At 45.6% G+C, this 19,819-nt stretch overlaps 1 protein-coding gene and 1 pseudogene across 1 annotated transcript; one reads left to right on the top strand and one right to left on the bottom strand.

The window, feature by feature from the left end:
- Positions 1 to 7,767, bottom strand: part of LOC147984355 (homeobox-leucine zipper protein ROC6-like) — a 94,893-nt pseudogene extending 87,126 nt beyond the window's left edge.
- A 1,631-nt stretch (positions 7,768 to 9,398) lies between these two features.
- On the top strand, positions 9,399 to 14,309 carry LOC125536498 (Phototropic-responsive NPH3 family protein). The gene is made up of 4 exons (XM_048699725.2): positions 9,399 to 9,774; positions 9,915 to 9,987; positions 12,644 to 13,147; positions 13,233 to 14,309. Exons 1-4 carry the CDS (start codon positions 9,545 to 9,547, stop codon positions 14,076 to 14,078), a joined length of 1,653 nt encoding a protein of 550 aa, XP_048555682.1. The 5' UTR covers positions 9,399 to 9,544; the 3' UTR covers positions 14,079 to 14,309.
- The last annotated feature ends 5,510 nt before the right edge of the window (positions 14,310 to 19,819 follow it).

Genomic DNA, 19,819 nt, shown 5'->3' on the forward strand with positions numbered 1-19,819 from the left:
GGGGATCCTCCTCTACCCAAGGGTGATCCCGTGTTTGAGCTTAAACCTTTACCTGATACTCTTAAATATGCTTATCTCGATGAGAAAAAGATATATCATGTTATTATTAGTGCTAACCTTTCAGAGCATGAGGAAGAGAGATTATTGAAAACTCTGAAGAAGCACCGTGCTGCTATTGGCTATACTCTTGATGATCTTAAGGGCATTAGTCCCACTCTATGTCAACATAAAATTAATTTGGAAGAAGATGCTAAACCAGTTCGTGGTCATCAACGACGGCTGAATCCTAAAATGAAAGAAGTGGTAAGAAAGGAAATACTAAAGCTCCTTGAGGCAGGTATAATCTATCCCGTTGCTGATAGTCAGTGGGTAAGTCCTTTCCATTGTGTCCCTAAGAAGGGAGGTATCACTGTCGTTCCTAATGATAAAGATGAATTGATTCCTCAAAGAATTATTACAGGTTATAGGATGGTAACTGATTTCCGCAAATTAAATAAGGCTACTAAAAAGGATCATTACCCATTACCTTTTATCGATCAAATGCTAGAAAGATTATCCAAACATACACATTTTTTCTTTCTAGATGGTTATTCTGGTTTCTCTCAAATACCTGTGTCAGCCAAAGATCAATCAAAAACTACTTTTACTTGCCCTTTTGGTACCTTTGCTTATAGACGTATGCCTTTTGGTTTATGTAATGCACCTGCTACCTTTCAAAGATGCATGATGGCTATATTCTCTGACTTTTGTGAAAAGATTTGTGAGGGTTTCATGGACGATTTCTCCGTCTATGGATCTTCTTTTGATGACTGTTTGAGCAACCTTGATCGAGTTTTGCAGAGATGTGAAGAAACTAATCTTGTCTTGAATTGGGAAAAGTGCCACTTTATGGTTAATGAAGGTATTGTCTTGGGGAACAAAGTTTCTGAAAGAGGTATTGAGGTTGATAAAGCCAAGGTTGATGCTATTGAGAAGATGCCATGTCCCAAGGACATCAAAGGTATAAGAAGTTTTCTTGGCCATGCCGGATTTTATAGGAGGTTCATTAAGGACTTATCAAAAAATTCCCGGCCTCTGAATAATTTATTACAAAAATATATACCATTTGTCTTTGATGATGATTGTGTAGAAGCGTTCGAAATACTTAAGAAAGAATTAATCTCTGCACCTATTGTTCAGCCACCTGATTGGAATTTACCCTTTGAAATTATGTTTGATGCTAGTGATTATGCTGTAGGTGTTGTTCTAGGACAAAGAGTTGATAAGAAATTAAATGTTATTCAATATGCTAGTAAAACCCTAGACAATGCTCAAAGAAATTATGCTACTACCGAAAAAGAATTCTTAGCAGTTGTATTTGCTTGTGATAAGGTCAGACCTTATATTGTTGATTCTAAAGTAACTATTCACACTGATCATGCTGCTATTAAATATCTTATGGAAAAGAAGGATGCTAAACCTAGACTTATTAGATGGGTTCTCTTGCTACAAGAATTTGACTTACATATCGTTGATAGAAAGGGAGCCGAGAACCCCGTTGCAGACAACTTGTCTAGGTTAGAAAATGTGCTTGATGACCCACTTCCTATTGATGATAGCTTTCCTGATGAGCAATTAAATGTCATAAATGCTTCTCATCCTGCTCCATGGTATGCTGATTATGCTAATTACATTGTTGCTAAGTTTATACCACCTAGTTTCACATACCAGCAAAAGAAAAAGTTCTTCTATGATTTGAGGCATTACTTTTGGGATGACCCACATCTTTATAAAGAAGGAGTAGATGGTGTTATTAGACGTTGTGTACCTGAGCATGAACAGGAACAGATCCTACGCAAGTGTCACTCCGAAGCTTATGGAGGACACCATGCTGGAGATAGAACTGCACATAAGGTATTGCAATCTGGTTTTTATTGGCCTACTCTCTTCAAGGATTCCCGTAAGTTTGTCTTATCTCGTGATGAATGTCAAAGAATTGGTAATATTAGTAGACGTCAAGAAATGCCTATGAACTATTCACTTGTTATTGAACCATTTGATGTTTGGGGCTTTGACTATATGGGTCCTTTTCCTTCCTCTAATGGATATACACATATTTTAGTTGCTGTTGATTACGTTACTAAGTGGGTAGAAGCTATTCCAACTAGTAGTGCTGATCATAACACTTCTATTAAAATGCTTAAAGAAGTTATTTTTCCAAGATTTGGAGTCCCTAGATATTTAATGACTGATGGTGGTTCACATTTTATTCATGGTGCTTTCCGTAAAATGCTTGCTAAATATGATGTTAATCATAGAATTGCATCTCCTTATCATCCTCAGTCTAGTGGTCAAGTAGAATTGAGTAATAGAGAGCTCAAATTAATTTTGCAAAAGACTGCTAATAGATCTAGAAAGAATTGGTCCAAGAAACTTGATGATGCATTATGGGCTTATAGAACTGCATATAAAAATCCTATGGGTATGTCTCCGTATAAAATGGTTTATGGAAAAGCATGTCACTTACCCCTCGAACTAGAACACAAGGGATATTGGGCTATTAAAGAGCTCAATTATGATTTTAAACTTACCGGTGAGAAGAGGTTATTTGATATTAGCTCACTCGATGAATGGAGAACCCAAGCCTACGAAAATGCCAAGTTGTTTAAAGAAAAAGTTAAAAGATGGCATGACAAAAGGATACAAAAGCGTGAGTTTAATGTAGGTGATTATGTATTGCTATACAACTCTCGTTTAAGATTTTTGCAGGAAAACTTCTCTCTAAATGGGAAGGTCCTTACGTTATCGAGGAGGTCTATCGTTCCGGTGCCATAAAAATCAACAACTTCAAAGGCACAAATCCGAAGGTGGTGAATGGTCAAAGAATCAAACATTATATCTCAGGTAATACCATAAATGTTGAAACCAATATTATTGAAACCGTAACCCCGGAGGAATACATAAGGGACACTTTCCGGAACGTTTCAGACTCCGAAAAGGAATAGGTATGTGGTACGGTAAGTAAACCAACTCCAAAACAGTTTTTAAGGCAATATTTCTCCGTTTTGGAATATTTAGAAAAATAGAAAAATAAGAAGCAGTCCGGGAAGGACACGAGGGCTCCACGAGGGTGGAGGGCGTGCCCCCCTACCTCGTGGGCACCTCGTGTGCTCTCCGGACTCCGTTTTCATACACGAAACGTATTTTGGTCAGTAAAAATGCATTATATAATCTCCCGGAGGTTTTGACTACTGTATCACGCAAAAATCTCTTGTTCTTGTGTCGAGCTGTTTTTGCCAGGGTTGTCGAATCTAAGTGTCATGTCGTCTCCCTCCTCCTCCAACAATGAGGGCAAAGATGCTTGGCTAATGAAGATAGAGCTGAAGAGAGAAGAACCCATGGAGACCAACAAGGATGAAGGGATCAAGAAGGCCACGGAGGACCAACCTCCGGCAACAGAAGACATCCTTCAACTTGATCACAATCTTCTTACCCCAACTGAGATCGAAGCTTTCAAGATGACCGAGTTAGCTCGTATACAAAATAAGTATCTCACACGTGAAAATATTTTGTTGAAGGAGCATATCATCGCACTCAAAGGCATTATCCGCAAGTTAGAAGACCTCCTACGCTCGATGTGCGACTATCCATCATCAACAACTCCACCTTCTTCACCAACAAAGGAGACATAATCACATGGGTATGGGCACTCCCCTCGGCAACTGCCAAGCTTGGGGGAGCGCCCCGGTATCGTATCACCATCACTTCTACCTTTATTGTTTTTCTTAGTTCGATCCTTTTGGTAATATCTTGCTCTAGTAGAATAAAACTCTTAGTATGATCTAGTTGTGAGTTTTGCTTTATAATCCTTCTATGTAATCGAGTCCGTGAGCTATATAATAAAGATTAGTGTTGAGTCAAGGGCTTGATTATTTTGCCATGATCCTAAGAGAAAGAAAAGAGAAAGAAATAAAAAGAAACAAAGAGATCATGTGAATCTTATGGAGAGTCATGAGCTCAAATAGAGAAAGTATGATGAATAAAAGTTGTTGAGGGTTGAGAAACATAGTTTTGGTCATCGTTGCAATTAATAGGAAGTAATAAAGAAAGAGAGGTCTTCACATATAAATATACTATCTTGGACATCTTTTATGATTGTGAGCACTCATTAAAATATGACATGCTAAAGAGTTGGCGTTGGACAAGCAAGACAACGTAATGGGTTATGTTTTCTTACATCTGAGATAAATTATATTGTCATGGATCATCCAACATGGTTGAGCTTGCCTTTCTCCCTCATGCTAGCCAAATTCATCGCACCAAGTAGAGATACTACTTGTGCTTCCAAATACCCTTAAACCAGTCTTGCCATGAGAGTCCACCATACCTACCTATGGATTGAGTAAGATCCTCCAAGTAAGTTGTCATCGGTGCAAGCAATAAAAATTGCTCTATAAATATGTATGACTTATTAGTGTGGGAGAAATAAGCTTTATACGATCGTGTGATATGGAAGAAATAAAAGCGATAGACTGCATAATAAAGGTCCATATCACAAGTGGCAATATAAAGTGACGTTCTTTCGCATTAAGATTTTGTGCATCCAACTACAAAAGCGCATGACAACCTGTGCTTCCCTCTGCGAAGGGCTTATCTTCTACTTTTATCTCCTACATTGCATAAGAGTCATGGTGATCTTCACCCTTCCTTTTTCATTTTATCCTTTGGCAAGCACAGTATGTTGGAAAGATCCTGGTATATATGGATAATTGGATGTGAGTTTTCATGAACTATTACTGTTGACATTACCCTTGAGGTAAAACATTGGGAGCCAAAACTATAAGCCCCTATCTTTCTCTGTGTCCGATTAAAACTCCATACCCATAAGTATTGCGTGAGTGTCAGCAATTGTGAAAGACTATATGATAGTTGAGTATGTGGACTTGCTGAAAAGCTCTTATACATTGACTCTTTCCTATGTTATGATAAATTGCAATTGCTCCAATGACTGAGATTATAGTTTGTAAGTTTTTAATGAAGTTTACGATTCATACTTGAAATTGTGATTGAAATATTGCTCTAGAATAAGAAATCATATGACAAGAATTATATAAGTTGTTGTTCTAAGAATGATCATGATGCCCTCATATCTGTATTTTATTTTTATCGACACCTCTATCTCTAAACATGCGTACATATTTTTTGATTTCGGCTTTTCACTTGAGGACAAGCGAGGTCCAAGCTTGGGGGAGTTGATACGTCCATTCTGCATCATGCTTTTATATCGATATTTATTGTATTATGGGATGTTATTACACATTATGTCACAATACTTATGCCCATTCTCTCTTATTTTACAAGGTTTACATAAAGAGGGAGAATGCCGACAGCTGGGATTCTGGGATGGAAAAGGAGCAAATATTAGAGACCTATTCTGCACAACTCCAAAAGTCCTGAAACTTCACAGAAGACGTTTTCAGAATATATAAAAAATACTCAACGGAAGAGATTCACCAGGGGGGCCACACCCTGCCCACGAGGGTGGGGGTGCGCCCTACCCCCCTGGGCACGCCCCCCTACCTCGTGGGCCCCCTGGTGGCCCTCTGGTGGCCATCTTCTGCTATATGAAGTCTTTCGATGGGAAAAAATAACAAGCCATCTTCTCGGACGAAACTCCGCCGCCACAAGGCGGAACCTTGGCGGAATCAATCTAGGGCTTTGGCGGAGCTGTTCTGCCGGGGAAACTTCCCTCCCGGAGGGGGAAATCATTGCCATCGTCATCACCAATGCTCCTCTCATCGGGAGAGGGCAATCTCCATCAACATCTTCATCAGCACCATCTCCTCTCAAAACCCTAGTTCATCTCTTGTATCCAATTCTTGTCTCCAAGTCCGGGATTGGTGCTAGTAGGTTGCTAGTAGTGTTAATTACTCCTTGTAGTTGATGCTAGTTGGTTTATTTGGTGGAAGATCACATATTCAGATCCTATATGCATATTAATACCCCTCTGATTATGAACATGTTTATGCTTTGTGAGTAGTTACGTTTGTTCCTGAGGACATGGGAGAAGTCTTACTATTAGTAGTCATGTGAATTTGGTATTCGTTCGATATTTTGATGAGATGTATGTTGTCTCTCCTCTAGTGGTGTTATGTGAACGTTGACTACATGACACTTCACCATTATTTGGGCCTAGAGGAAGGCATTGGAAAGTAATAAGTAGATGATGGGTTGCTAGAGTGACAGAAGCTTAAACCCTAGTTTATGTGTTGCTTCGTAAGGGGCTGATTTGGATCCATATGTTTCATGCTATGGTTAGGTTTACCTTAATACTTTTGTTGTAGTTGTCGATGCTTGCAATAGAGGTTAATCATAAGTGGGATGCTTGTCCAAGTAAGGACAGTACCCAAGCACCGGTCCACCCACATACCAAATTATCAAAGTACCGAACGCGAATCATATGAGCGTGATGAAAACTAGCTTGATGATATTCCCATGTGTCCTCAGGAGCGCTTTTCTCTATATAAGAGTTTGTCCAGGCTTGTCCTTTGCTACAAAAAGGATTGGGACACCTTGCTGCACTTTATTTACTTTTGTTACTTGTTGCTCGTTACAAATTATCCTATCACAAAACTATCTGTTACCACTTATTTCAGTACTTGCAGAGAACACCTTGCTGGAAACCGCTTATCATTTCCTTCTACTCCTCGTTGGGTTCAACACTCTTACTTATCGGAAGGACTACGATAGATCCCCTATACTTGTCAGTCATCAGCGATACCTCCCCGAGCGTGGCCACGCCGCCATAGTTACCGCAGGTGGGGCTCCGCATCGCCTCCCGGATCGTCATGTTCTCCGTCCGTAGCTTGTCGTTCTCCTGCCACAGCAGCGCATTCTCGTGTCGCTCGATCTGGGTCTGCAACCAGCCCACCCAGGCATGATTACCAAAAAGAAGAAGGAAATTGATTCTTCTTGGCCTAGCTTGTCACATCAACCGACACGTCGCACCAAAGATAGATAGAAGATTGTTCTGGCTAACAGTCTGAACCTTCATCTGGGTGCGGCGATTCTGGAACCAGAACTTGACCTGGCGGCTCACCAGGTTGAGCCGCCTGCTGAGCTCCATGCGCTGCTTCTCGTTGGGGTGAGGGCACTCCTTGAACACACTGGCAAAAATGAATTAGTCAAGCAAGCTGTAATTTAGGGCTAGATAGAAAGTAGACCAAGAACCTGAGAGAATTGTAACAATTTCTTACGCCTCGAGCTCTTGGATTTGCTGCGGCCTGTGGCGGTGGTAGCGCTTCTTCTTCTTGCGCGGGGTTGTCTGGGTCCAGCTCGTTGGCGGAGGCGTCGTCCAGGTTGTCGCAGCCGGAGCGGCTGTCGTTCTCGCCCTCCCACGCGTGGCCCAGCGAGTCACCATTGCCGCCGCTCCCCGTGCTCCCCATGAAAGCGCCGCCCAGCTGACCTTCGCCCTCCATATTCGTCTGCCAATTAAACCAATTAAAATCCAAGGCAATTAAACACGGTAATGAAGAGAAACTGGCCAATTAATTAAGGCCAGTAAACATGCAGTGGTATTGAGCGCATGAACGGTCGGGTGGTAGTATAGAATATAGCATACTAGGCCGAGGGAGAGGCCAGTGGAGGAGGCGAAGCCTTCGCCACCGCCGCCGGCGCCGGGCCTGGGGATGGGCGGCGGGGCGAGTAGGCGGCCGGGTTGTGCATGCCGGGGCTGCCCTCGCCGGCGTCGTAGGAGAAGACCCCGGAGCCGGCGTCGTCGAACCCGATTCAGTTTCAGCCGAGACGTGCGACACGAGGAAGGAGAAGGCAGGGGGTATTTGCAAAAACGCGTGCACTGACCGGCTCGGGCCCTACGAGTCCAGTTGTCGCTCTGTGATTGGTCCAGGACCATAGCTGCACATTGGGTGCAAGTTCTAGGACTGTGCAGGGTCATTTTGCAAGTTGTAGGACCAAATCATCATATCTCAGACAAGTTCTAGGACCCCCAGTGCTTTTAACTCCTTACAAAACAATGTTGGGGGCTAATAGCTAACTCAAACACTTTTTGAGTGTGTGCTCAGCAAAATAGTATCCATATAGTAATTTGCTTAGAGCTGGTAATAAAAAGGTTCCTCATTCACTATTGAGATGGGGGTACTTAGAGTAACTAGAGAGGACATATATGGCATACCCGAGGTTATACCTAGAGTATTGTTGTTGGTATCTAGAGTATTGTTGTTGGTTTACAGATTTTTGTGCGAGGACTTATGTGAGATGACTTTGTTTATTGATCGCAAATACTGAGAGTATTGTTGCTGGTTTACAAACTTATGTGAGAAGACATATATGGTGTACTCGACGTTATATGTTCCGTGCACTATTTAGTTTGTTGCATGTCGAGATGCTATGGTTATAACTATTGCTAATGGCCTCTCCAACATCATTGTTGAGACGGATTGCTAGTTTGTCTTTTCCGCATGGCAACATGGGGATGACCGCTTGGTTGGGGGACATCTCATTAGGGTAATGCATACCTATATCTCGAACTTGTAGGGAATCGTTCTTTGATGGACGGGGCGGAGAAGCTAATGGAGCAGCCCATCTTTCACTTTGCAATATATGATCCGTCAAAATGAATAAAATGCCTTGAGGGCGGTCCTACAAAAAACCGATGTTGTGTATTTGTGCATTTTTCTCTTTAATCAAAGAGGTCGTAGATTACTTTATTAAAACATATATGAAATGGGGAGTGTTATTATACTGACATCCCCGTGAGGGCATAACAAAACGAACATTTTTATGGCAATTTTAGTTGTTGTAGGTATGCAATTTCTTCTAGAAACACGGCAAATCCTTGCCACAAACAGCAACAATACTCTTGAATATTTATTCAAGATTAACTAAAATTTTCATCCTCATACAACATAAATTGCCATGATAATCTTTCGCGATTTCCATGCCTCTTGGCAAACTTCCGGTGGCTACGAGGGTTCTATGAATAAGTGTTTTGTGCGACATGTGGCGTTCTTGGATAGGGGGGTTACCAATTCTTTTTGTACGGAAATCTTGGATTTTTTTTAAGAAAATCGGAAATCTTGGAACTACCGGTCGGTCAAGCCATCCGTTACTTGGCGGCGGCGACAAGTCTGGGCCATCCATTGCACGATCCGACGGCCCGAGCCCCGTGTCGGCAACCCCACTTCTATAGCACAGGGTAGTTACTCTCACGCTTCACACGACCGGACTGCATGCACGATGGATCCACGGAGGCCGAAAACAAAACAAAACAAAACGCACACGAGCAGGAGCAGTGGTGCAGGCGGAAGGACAGCGCTCGATCGGAGACGCGGGGGGTGCCACCGCATTTACCATCCACATGCACGCATTCATTGCCATCCCAATTCAACACCCCGGCCCCCTAATGGCATCGCCCGGTACTACACCTACAAGAGCCGCAGCAGCCACAGCCGTCGCTCCTCCTCCACAGGGACAGGGGTCGCGCTGGTGGTAGATAGCCAGATAGGACAAGAAGTTGGAGATCGAGAAGGAGTAGGAGCCAACAGGCATGGCCATGGAGATGGGCAGGAGCTGGCAGGAGCTCGGCGTCGTGGACACCATCTACGAGGACGACCACGAGGAGGAAGACGAGGAGGAGGAGGAGGAGGAGGAGACGGAGGACTGCTTCAACTCGCCCACCATGTCCTCCTCCGCGCCCACGTCGACGTCCTGCTCGCCCGCGGCGCCGTCCGCCTCCTCCTCCCTCCCGCCGGCGCTCAGGACCGCGGTGCAAGGATGGTACGTGTGTCAGCCAGTGTGACAATTCAGTTCGTTGCGATCTGTTCTGGATTCCATGGACGTACGCAGAGTTCAGAACTCGGCATCATCTCACATTCTTACTGACCGGCGATCGATTTTTTGCCTCCATGTTTGATTAGGTCGCGGGCGAATGGATCGCGCAAGCCGGACGTGATCGTGCGTGTCCAAGAACACTGCTTCCATCTTCACAGGGTAAGATATACCAAGATCAACCGCTCCTTTTCCTTTCTTTTCTTGAACGATCGAACACTTCGGACAGAAGAAATTCACCACCTCCCTTAAAAATCGACGGCAGTGATGATGAATCACTTCTTTCTTCTTCGAAACTGCCATATTAGTCGAATTTTACCACATGCCAAGCGTTTCCAATTAATCTCCTGCACTAGTAACTCCCGTCAATTTTCCTTTAGTAAAACCAAGATGAAGAAAAGAAAAGAATAGGCCGTGCTGCAGCTGCATGTTTTCCGTTAGTAGGAAGAAATTTATTTATGGCAAATTCAATACGAGCCCTGCTGGATACGTGCGCGGCGCAGAGATGACAGACAACGCAGTCCACGCCCACGTCGTCAGATGTTTCTTGTGACGGTTAACGAACGAGCAGTAACTCACAAATAGTTACTGCGCACTCCCCTGGCAGTGCCCATAGATTCACCGTAGGAGTTTCAGAAAAAATAAAAGTGTCTCTTAGTTTCAACCTTGCACTAAGATTTCGCCTTCTCCCTGGTTAGCTGCCTGCCAATATTGTCACTGTAGTAGCACATTGAGCTATTTGACCTACATAAGATCCTCATCACGGCTATGGGATTCTTCCCCGAATGCGCGTAAAATTCCTGCAGGAAACAGTTCAGTTCCCGCATGCTTCCGATAGAATACATGAAAAATATAAATTGATTCTCAAGTCTTTTGTAAGCGGAGGTGGACCCTTGATGGTCTTGGCCTCTGGATTAGCTTAAGTGCCCCAAGTAGACAAATGCCAGAGCCTCTGCCCCACGATGAACAGCAGAGTGCCAATGGCGTCCTAACAGGCAATAATGGATGGCCGATTCTGTACCACATTTACTCCATTGCCTTGATTAGCGCACTGCCCTGCGTGCAGCAGGAGCGATCGTAAACTTCCAGTAACCTCTGTCTCAGGAGTTACTGGCGCCTTCAGACAAGTTTACTGCCTTCTGCCTGCCATCCTAGCTCTACACATGCACGTCGACTGTAGCAGTAGTATATGTTCCTGCATGCTCCTGCATCGTCTCTTTTACCCGCTGTGCCGTGTTGGTTTCAACTGAACTTTGACATGGCAAGGAGTGTGGCAAGAAGAGGTCGAGGAGATCTCATGTAAAAATGGTTAGGCTTTTGGTCCCTCTACATACGATCGGACACATGGGCCGGCGCAGTTCGCGTATTGAATTCGACGTAGATTTACAGTCGATCGTGCCGGAAATTCAAGTGGCGTCGTATGAATTTCTTTCGGGATCGGGACCAGGCAGTATCGACGTACTGCGAGGAGGGGTATCGCCCATTGCATTCATGCTGGCCGACAGAAGGGAGATCTGAGTAAATGTGAGGATCAGACGGACGGACCATTTCAAATTTTATTTATGGAGTCGTACTACTACTGTACGTATTAAACTTTGATCGTAGTAGTAGTACAGTAGTACAGTACTTACTTTGCTGGGATTCGGATTTCACAGTTCGGAACATTCTACAATTTTGTTTTCAGCTTGGCTGCAGCCCGGTTCGGTTTATTGCTGAAGTGAGTTCGACAGGCACAAGAAACACTGTTTTCTTGGTCTTTTCCTCCCTCGAACTGCAGAACTCAAATGAGTTTGACAGATACAGGCCAAAAGCCACTGAAAGCCCGAAACTGTTGCCAATTGTACCAAAATGATAAAGATCCAATTAGTGCCAGCAAACATGCAACCTGTTTTTTGTTGGCCTCTGCTCATCTTGTGGGCTAGGCCAATCATCTGCCGGATCAAGTGCTCTAGCTCTGTGCTTATTCCTACGATTTTTCCTGCCGCCTAGTAAGTTCAAATTTCAGAGTACCGGACGTACACTGATGTTTTTTAGCCAGCCAAGCCAAGAGATTGATGTTACAAATGAAACGATCCAAATGTTTTTTTTCTAACTCCATTAAGCGACAGTTAAACGATCCAAATGTAGTGGTACTTGTGCTCCTGGATGTTCAAATTTATTTACAGATTCCGTATTTTTACCACGTTGCTCTGTTGTCTGTCACTCTGTGCGTTCGGTTTATTCGGTTTACATGGTTCGGTTTATACGGTTTTCTGGTTTGTACGGTATTAATACTTTGATAAATACGGTATGAAATTAAAATATGGTTCGGTTTCGGTATGGTTTCGGTATATACCATAAAAACCAAACCTAACGCGAATTTGAAAATGACGTAATAATAACTTACAAATTTATGACTCAAAACACATACTATTTTACACAAATAGTATATAACTATATATATAAGTGTATATGCTTGCATTGATTCATCTGTTGATGGTTATGGACGTGCTTAGCATTTTAAAAAGAGAAAAATAACTATGTTACAAGAAAAAATTACGTGCTTAGTAGTGAATTTGACTCGTGTACAAGAAAAATGACAACTTGTATGGTTATTTATCTCAAGAAATATAAATTTAGTTTTTACTTCGGTTTATTCGGTTAACCGTTCGGTTTTTCGGTATATACCATATAAACCAAAGTTCAAAACGGTATGAAAAGTTCATACCATACCGAAAACAAAAACCATAAACCCATAAAATCGGTTCGGTTCGGTTTATTTTCGATATAGTTTTTCGGTTCGGTTTTTAAATGCACAGAGTGAGTTGTCTGTTCCCAGGACCCGATCACGTCGGAGAGCAGCTACCTGAAGCGGCAGCTGTCGGAGTGCAGCGACATCGCCGTGGACCTACCGGCGGGCCTCACGGTCGACGCGTTCGCCGACGCCGTGGCTTCCTGCTACGGCGCCGACGTGGCGCTGTCGCCGGACAACCTCGCCGCGGCGTGGGTGGCCGCGGACTGGCTGGAGCTGACCGCGGAGGACGGGCTGGCACGCCGCGCCGAGGACTACTTCTTCGAGGAAGTGGCCACGGACCACGGGCGCGCCGCAGCTGTGCTGCGGTCGTGCGCGGCGTTCCTCGGCGGCGAGGCCGCCGGGGCCGGCGCGGGGCTGCTGGTGCGGTGCCTGGAGACGCTCGCGGCGTCCGGCGGCGCGGACGGCAGGTGGCTCGAGGACGTGGCAGCGCTGCCGCTGGAGGAGTTCCAGGTGGTCGTGGAGGCCATGCGCGCGCGGCTCGCGCACGACCACGACCTCATGTACACCATCGTGGATCACTACCTCGAGGTAAAGCTTTCGTCCCAGTAGAATGTTTTGTGAAATGAGTTGCTGTGTAGAGTGCTGATCGTTTCACGCACGGATGTGGGTGCAGAACCACAAGGGGAAGCTGACGGAGGAGGAGAAGAGCCGGCTGTGCTACAACGTGAACTGCGCCAAGCTGTCGCACCACCTCTTCATGCACCTCGTGCAGAACCCGCGGCTGCCGCTCCGCTTCGTCGTCCAGGCCATGCTCGTCGAGCAGCTGCACTCGCACCACTCCATGCTGCTCACCCAGCACCACCACGCCGCCGCCGCCGCGGCTCCCGTCTCCGCCGCGCCGCTGCCGTTGCCGCCTGGGCTACATAAGAGGTCCATCTCCGGCCCGTTCAGCAGCGCCGTCGCCGCCGCGACCGCCGGGGACGCCGCCAACATGACGCTCGGCGACATCCTCCAGCGCGACGCGGTGCTGCGCCAGTCCGCGCACATCCGCGCATCCATGGATGCCACGGGGCACCGCATCGACACGCTCGAGCGCGAGCTCGCCGGTCTCCGCTGCCGCCTGCGCCATTCCGAGCAGGCCGCGGCTGCTGCCACGGCCTCGGCCGCCATCGACCGCGTGTCCGCCAAGTCGGCCAGCTTCCGCATTCCGCGTAGCCGGCTCTGGAACGGCGAGGACCTCTCGTCCAGCACCGCCACCACCGGCCGCTCCGTCGCCAAGGGCAACCTTAGCCTCAAGTCACGTCTGGTGCACGGGTTCAAGAGCCTGTTCGGCCGGAGGCCAGGGAACGGTGTCGCGCCGCCGCCCGCGAGCAGTGATGACGCCGGCACTGACGTCCGCGTCGGCGAGAAAGGCGCGTGTGCGTCATGTCCACCGGAGCCGGAGGACGGCTACGACAAGGAGCCGTGCAAGGAGGAGTGGAGTGCTCGGCCTCACCGGAGGAACCTGTCGATGGTGTGACCAGTCGATGCACCGCGAGAGCCGAGAGATCAGCGGCAATCGGTGCACGCCGAATACTTGTCGGAGGCTTTGGGTGCTTATCATGGCTTATCTCTGATCGGTGCGGTGTATATACGAGTTTCAGTCTCACTGTATCGGAACTGTTGATTTTCACACGGCCATATGAATCTGTACGTCCAAGGGTCCGTCCATGCGACGTTTACCTTGTTTCAGTAGAACTACTTTTTCGTCCTTGCGTGCAAGTTAAGGGCATATTCAACGCAACCCGCAAATTTCCTCTCGCATTGAGTCCAGTCCGTGGACATGGATGCAAGAGGTCAGACATCCAACACTAATTGCATATATTTTATTTTATTTTCAACAAATCGGATGAAACTCATGCAAACACGGCCGGATTTCGTACAAATAGACCGGATTTTGTACGAACATGACAAATTTCATACAAACACGATGGATTTAACTATATTTTGAACAGTTAGAACAAAAAATAGACCCGACCCTAAACCAATCCTACGCCGGCGGCCGGCATCCAAGCACGTATCGTCCTCCTTCCGCTGTCTCCATGAACACTGACGATAAGACCGATGAAGTGAAGGTGCGGCCTTCGACGAGGAAGGGTAGACCATGAGAGACGAACCGGGCCACATGGGACACCAGGGCCCGCCGCCTCCCGTGGCCTACTCATCCTCGGAGGAGTCCGCACCTTGTCCCTTGCTGGTGGACGTGAGGTCCACGAGGGAAATGGTAGCACCTTGGTTGTCGTCGTCCCACCGGGCCGGCTGATGGTTCGTCGGCGGCGCGTAGGAGGCGCAGCTGGCGTTGTTCTCCTCCGCGATCACCTGTAGTTGCGCCTCCGCGACTGCTGCTTCCTAGCGAGAGGCGGCTTGAGAGCGGCCGGCATCGTAGATGGCACGCTGCTTCATGACGAAATTTGGGTTCGCCGCGGCCATGGCCGCCACGGCCTCCTCTCTCGCGCGCTCGCGTATAGGTCTGACCCTCCGCCAACCGGTGCTGCTCCAGGAGGAACATGTTGTACTGTTGTTCCTCCTGTGCCTGCTTGAACACCAATAAAGGCGCCGGTGCAGGCCACACTTCCGCCATGACAGCGTTAAACTGCACATGCGTCTGCTCCATGGTGAAGTCAGCGTGCACAGGAGGTGCGAAGCCGGGGTGGAGTCGTCAGGCCCCGTCTCCATCGTGGTGTCGCCCCCGTCGTCGGGGACCTCGGGCTAGTTGGTGATACGTCTCTAACGTATCTATAATTTTTGATTGCTCTATGCTATTATATTATCTATTCTCGATGTCAATGAGCTTTATTTTACACTTTTATATCATTTTTTGGACTAACCTACTAATCGGAGGCCCGGCCCAAATTGCTGTTTTTTTTGCCTATTTTAGGGTTTCGAAAAAAAGGAATATCAAACGGAATCCAAACGGAATGAAACCTTCGGGAACGTGATTTTCTCAACAAACGTGATCCAGGAGACTTGGAGTGGGCGTCAAGAAACAACGGAGGAAGCCACGAGGCAGGGGGGCGCGCCTACCCCCTTGGGTGCGTCCTCCACCCTCGTGGGCCCCCCGTTGCCCCACCGACGTACTTCTTCATCCTATATATATCCATGTACCCTCCAAACATCCAGGAGCACCACGAAAACCTAATTCCACTGCCGCAACCTTCTGTACCGAGAGATCCCATCTTGGGGCCTTTTCCGGAGCTCCGCCGGAGGGGCATTGATCACGGAGGGCCTCTACATCAACTCCATGGCCTCTCCGGTGATGTGTGAGTAGTTTACTTCAGACTTACGGGTTCATAGTTATTAGGTAGATGGCTTCTTCTCTCTCTTTGGATCTCAATACAAAGTTCTCCTCGATCTTCTTGGAGATCTATTCGATGTAATCTTGTTTTGCGGTGTGTTTGTCGAGATCCGATGAGTTGTGGGTTTATGATCAAGTTTATCTATGAAAAATATTTGAATCTCCTCTGAATTCTTTTATGTATGATTGGTTTATCTTTACAAGTCTCTTCGAATTATCAGTTTGGTTTGGCCTACTAGATTGATCTTTCTTGCAATGGGATGATAACCCACAAGTATAGGGGATCGCAACAGCTTTCGAGGGTAGAGTATTCAACCCAAATTTGTTGATTCGACACAAGGGGAGACAAAGAATATTCTCAAGTATTAGCAGTTGAGTTGTCAATTCAACCACTCCTGGAAACTTAGTATCTACAGCAAACTGTTTAGTAGCAAAGTAATATGATAGTGATGGTAACGGTAACAAAAGAGTAATGAAAGCAAAGTAATGTTTTTGGTTTTTTGTAGTGATTGTAACAATAGCAACGGGAAAGTAAATAAGCGTAAACCAGTATATGGAAAGCTCGTAGTGTTGGGGAACGTAGTAATTTCAAAATTTTCCTACGCACACGCAGGATCATGGTGATGCATAGCAACGAGAGGGGAGAGTGTTGTCTACATACCCTTGTAGACCGTTCGCAGAAGCGTTATATCAACGCGGTTGATGTAGTCGTACGTCTTCACGATCCAACCGATCCAAGTACCGAAAGCACGGCACCTCCGAGTTCTACACACGTTCGGCTCGGTGACATCCTCGCCTTCTCGATCCAGCAAGAGGGGCGAAGTAGTAGATGAGTTCCGGTAGCACGACGACGTGGTGACGGTGTTGGTGAAGAACAATCTCCGCAGGGCTTCACCTAAGCACTACGAAAACTATGACAGAGGATAAACTAGAGGAGACGGGGTAGCCGGCACACGGCTTGGTATTTCTTGATGTGTCTTTGTTGCTAGCCCTGCCCCTCTATTTATATGTTGAGCCCTGGGGTCGAAACTTGGAGCAAAAGCCTCCTCAAAGTCGGTTTTGCCCGAAAGGCAAGAGTCCCACTTGGACTCCGGGACCAAACGCCACAATCCTTGGCGTTTGGCCCAGACGCCATGGGCCTCGGCGTCTGGCCCAGGGCCAGACGCCAGGGTCTCCGGCGTTTGGCCCCCTGGCCTCCGCAAAACTCCTTTTGCACCGACTTATAGCCCCATGGGCCTGACCCCTTGGCCAAACCATATCATCCAATATATGAATCTTTACCTCCGGACCATTCCGGAGCTCCTCGTCATGTCCGTGATCTTATCCGGGACTCCGAACAACATTCGGTCACCAACATACATAACTCATAGTACTATATCGTCAACGAACGTTAAGCGTGCGGACCCTACGGGTTCGAGAAGTATGTAGATTTGACCAAGACACCTCTCTGGTCAATAACCAATAGCGGGACCTGGATGCCCAGATTGGCTCCTACATATTCTACGAAGATCTTTATCGGTCAGACCGCATAACAACATACGTTGTTCCCTTTGTCATCGGTATGTTACTTGCCCGAGATTCGATCATCGGTATCTCAATACCTAGTTCTATCTCGTTACCTGCAAGTCTCTTTACTTGTTCTGTAATACATCATCCTGCAACTAACTCATTAGTTGCAATGCTTGCAAGGCTTATAGTGATGTGCATTACCGAGTGGGCCCAGAGATACCTCTCTGACAATCGGAGTGACAAATCCTAATCTCGAAATACGCCAACCCAACAAGTACCTTCGGAGACACCTGTAGAGCACCTTTATAATCACCCAGTTACGTTGTGACGTTTGGTGGCACACAAAGTGTTCCTCCGGTAAACGGGAGTTGCATAATCTCATAGTCATAGGAACATGTCTAAGTCATGAAGAAAGCAATAGCAACAAACTAAACGATCAAGTGCTAAGCTAACGGAATGGGTCAAGTCAATCACATCATTCTCCTAATGATGTGATCTCGTTAATCAAATGACAACTCATGTCTATGGTTAGGAAACTTAACCATCTTTGATCAACGAGCTAGTCAAGTAGAGGCATACTAGTGACACTTTATTTGTCTATGTATTCACACATGTATTATGTTTCCGGTTAATACAATTCTAGCATGAATAATAAACATTTATCATGAAATAAGGAAATAAATAATAACTTTATTATTTCTTCTAGGGCATATTTCCTTCAGTCTCCCACTTGCACTAGAGTCAATAATCTAGATCACATCGCCATGTGATTTAACATCAATAGTTCACATCACCATGTGATTAACTCCCATAGTTCACATCGTCATGTGACCAACACCCAAAGGGTTTACTAGAGTCAATAATCTAGTTCACATCGCTATGTGATTAACACCCAAAGAGTACTAAGGTGTGATCATGTTTTTCTTGTGAGAGAAGTTTAGTCAACGGGTCTGCAACATTCAGATATGTATGTATTTTGCAAATTTCTATGTCAACAATGCTCTACACGGAGCTACTCTAGCTAATTGCTCCCACTTTCAATATGTATCCAGATTGAGACTTAGAGTCATCTGGATCAGTGTCAAAACTTGCATCGACGTAACCTTTACGACGAACCTTTTGTCACCTCCATAATCGAGAAACATATCCTTACTCCAGTAAGGATAATTTTGACCAATGTCCAGTGATCTACTCCTAGATCACTATTGTACTCCCTTGCCAAACTCAGGGCAGGGTATACAATAGGTCTGGTACACAGCATGGCATACTTTATAGAACCTATGGCTGAGGCATAGGGAATGACTTTCATTCTCTTTCTATCTTCTGTCGTGGTCGGGCTTTGAGTCTTACTCAATTTCACACCTTGTAACACAGGCAAGAACTCTTTTTTGACTGTTCCATTTTGAACTATTTCAAAATCTTGTCAAGGTATGTACTCATTGAAAAAACTTATCAAGCGTCTTGATCTATCTCTATAGATCTTGATGCTTAATATGTAAGCAGCTTCACTGAGGTCTTTCTTTGAAAAATCCCTTTCAAACACTCCTTTATGCTTTGCAGAATAATTCTACATTATTTTCGATCAATAATATGTCATTCACATACACTTATCAGAAATGTTGTAGTGCTCCCACTCACTTTCTTGTAAATACAGGCTTCACCGCAAGTCTATATAAAACTATATGCTTTGATCAACTTATCAAAGTGTATATTCCAACTCCGAGATGCTTGCACCAGTCCATAGATGGATCGCTGGAGCTTGCATATTTCCTTAGCACCTTTAGGATTGACAAAACCTTTCTGGATGCATCATATACAACTCTTCTTTAATAAATCCATTAAGGAATGCAGTTTTGTTTATCCATTTGCCAGATTTCATAAAATGCGGCAATTGCTAACATGATTCGGACAGACTTAAGCATAGATACGAGTGAGAAACTCTCATCGTAGTCAACACCATGAACTTGTCGAAAACTTTTTGCGAAAATTCTAGCTTTGTAGATAGTAACACTACTATCAGCGTCCGTCTTCCTCTTGAAGATCCATTTAATCTCAATGGCTCGCCGATCATTGGGCAAGTCAATCAAAGTCCATACTTTGTTCTCATACATGGATCTCATCTCAGATTTCATGGCCTCAAGCCATTTCGCGGAATCTGGGCTCATCATCGCTTCCTCATAGTTCGTAGGCTCGTCATGGTCAAGTAACATGACCTCCAGAATAGGATTACCGTACCACTCTGGTGCGGATCTCACTCTGGTTTACCTACGAGGTTCGGTAGTAACTTGATCTGAAGTTACATGATCATCATCATTAGCTTCCTCACTAATTGGTGTAGTAGTCACAGGAACAGATTTCTGTGATGAACTACTTTCCAATAAGGGAGCAGGTACAATTACCTCATCAAGTTCTACTTT

This window comes from Triticum urartu, chromosome 2A, assembly GCF_056163025.1.
Source record: "Triticum urartu cultivar PI428250 chromosome 2A, HENAU_Tu73, whole genome shotgun sequence".
NCBI lineage: Eukaryota > Viridiplantae > Streptophyta > Magnoliopsida > Poales > Poaceae > Triticum > Triticum urartu.

Excerpts from the sequence above, each read along its gene's own strand:
- LOC125536498 (XM_048699725.2), top strand. The coding sequence starts at position 9,545 with ATGGCCATGGAGATGGGCAGGAGCTGGCAGGAGCTCGGCGTCGTGGAC. Across the intron at positions 9,775-9,914 it reads AGGACCGCGGTGCAAGGATG|GTCGCGGGCGAATGGATCGC; the intron begins GTACGTGTGTCA and ends ATGTTTGATTAG. Across the intron at positions 13,148-13,232 it reads TCGTGGATCACTACCTCGAG|AACCACAAGGGGAAGCTGAC; the intron begins GTAAAGCTTTCG and ends ATGTGGGTGCAG.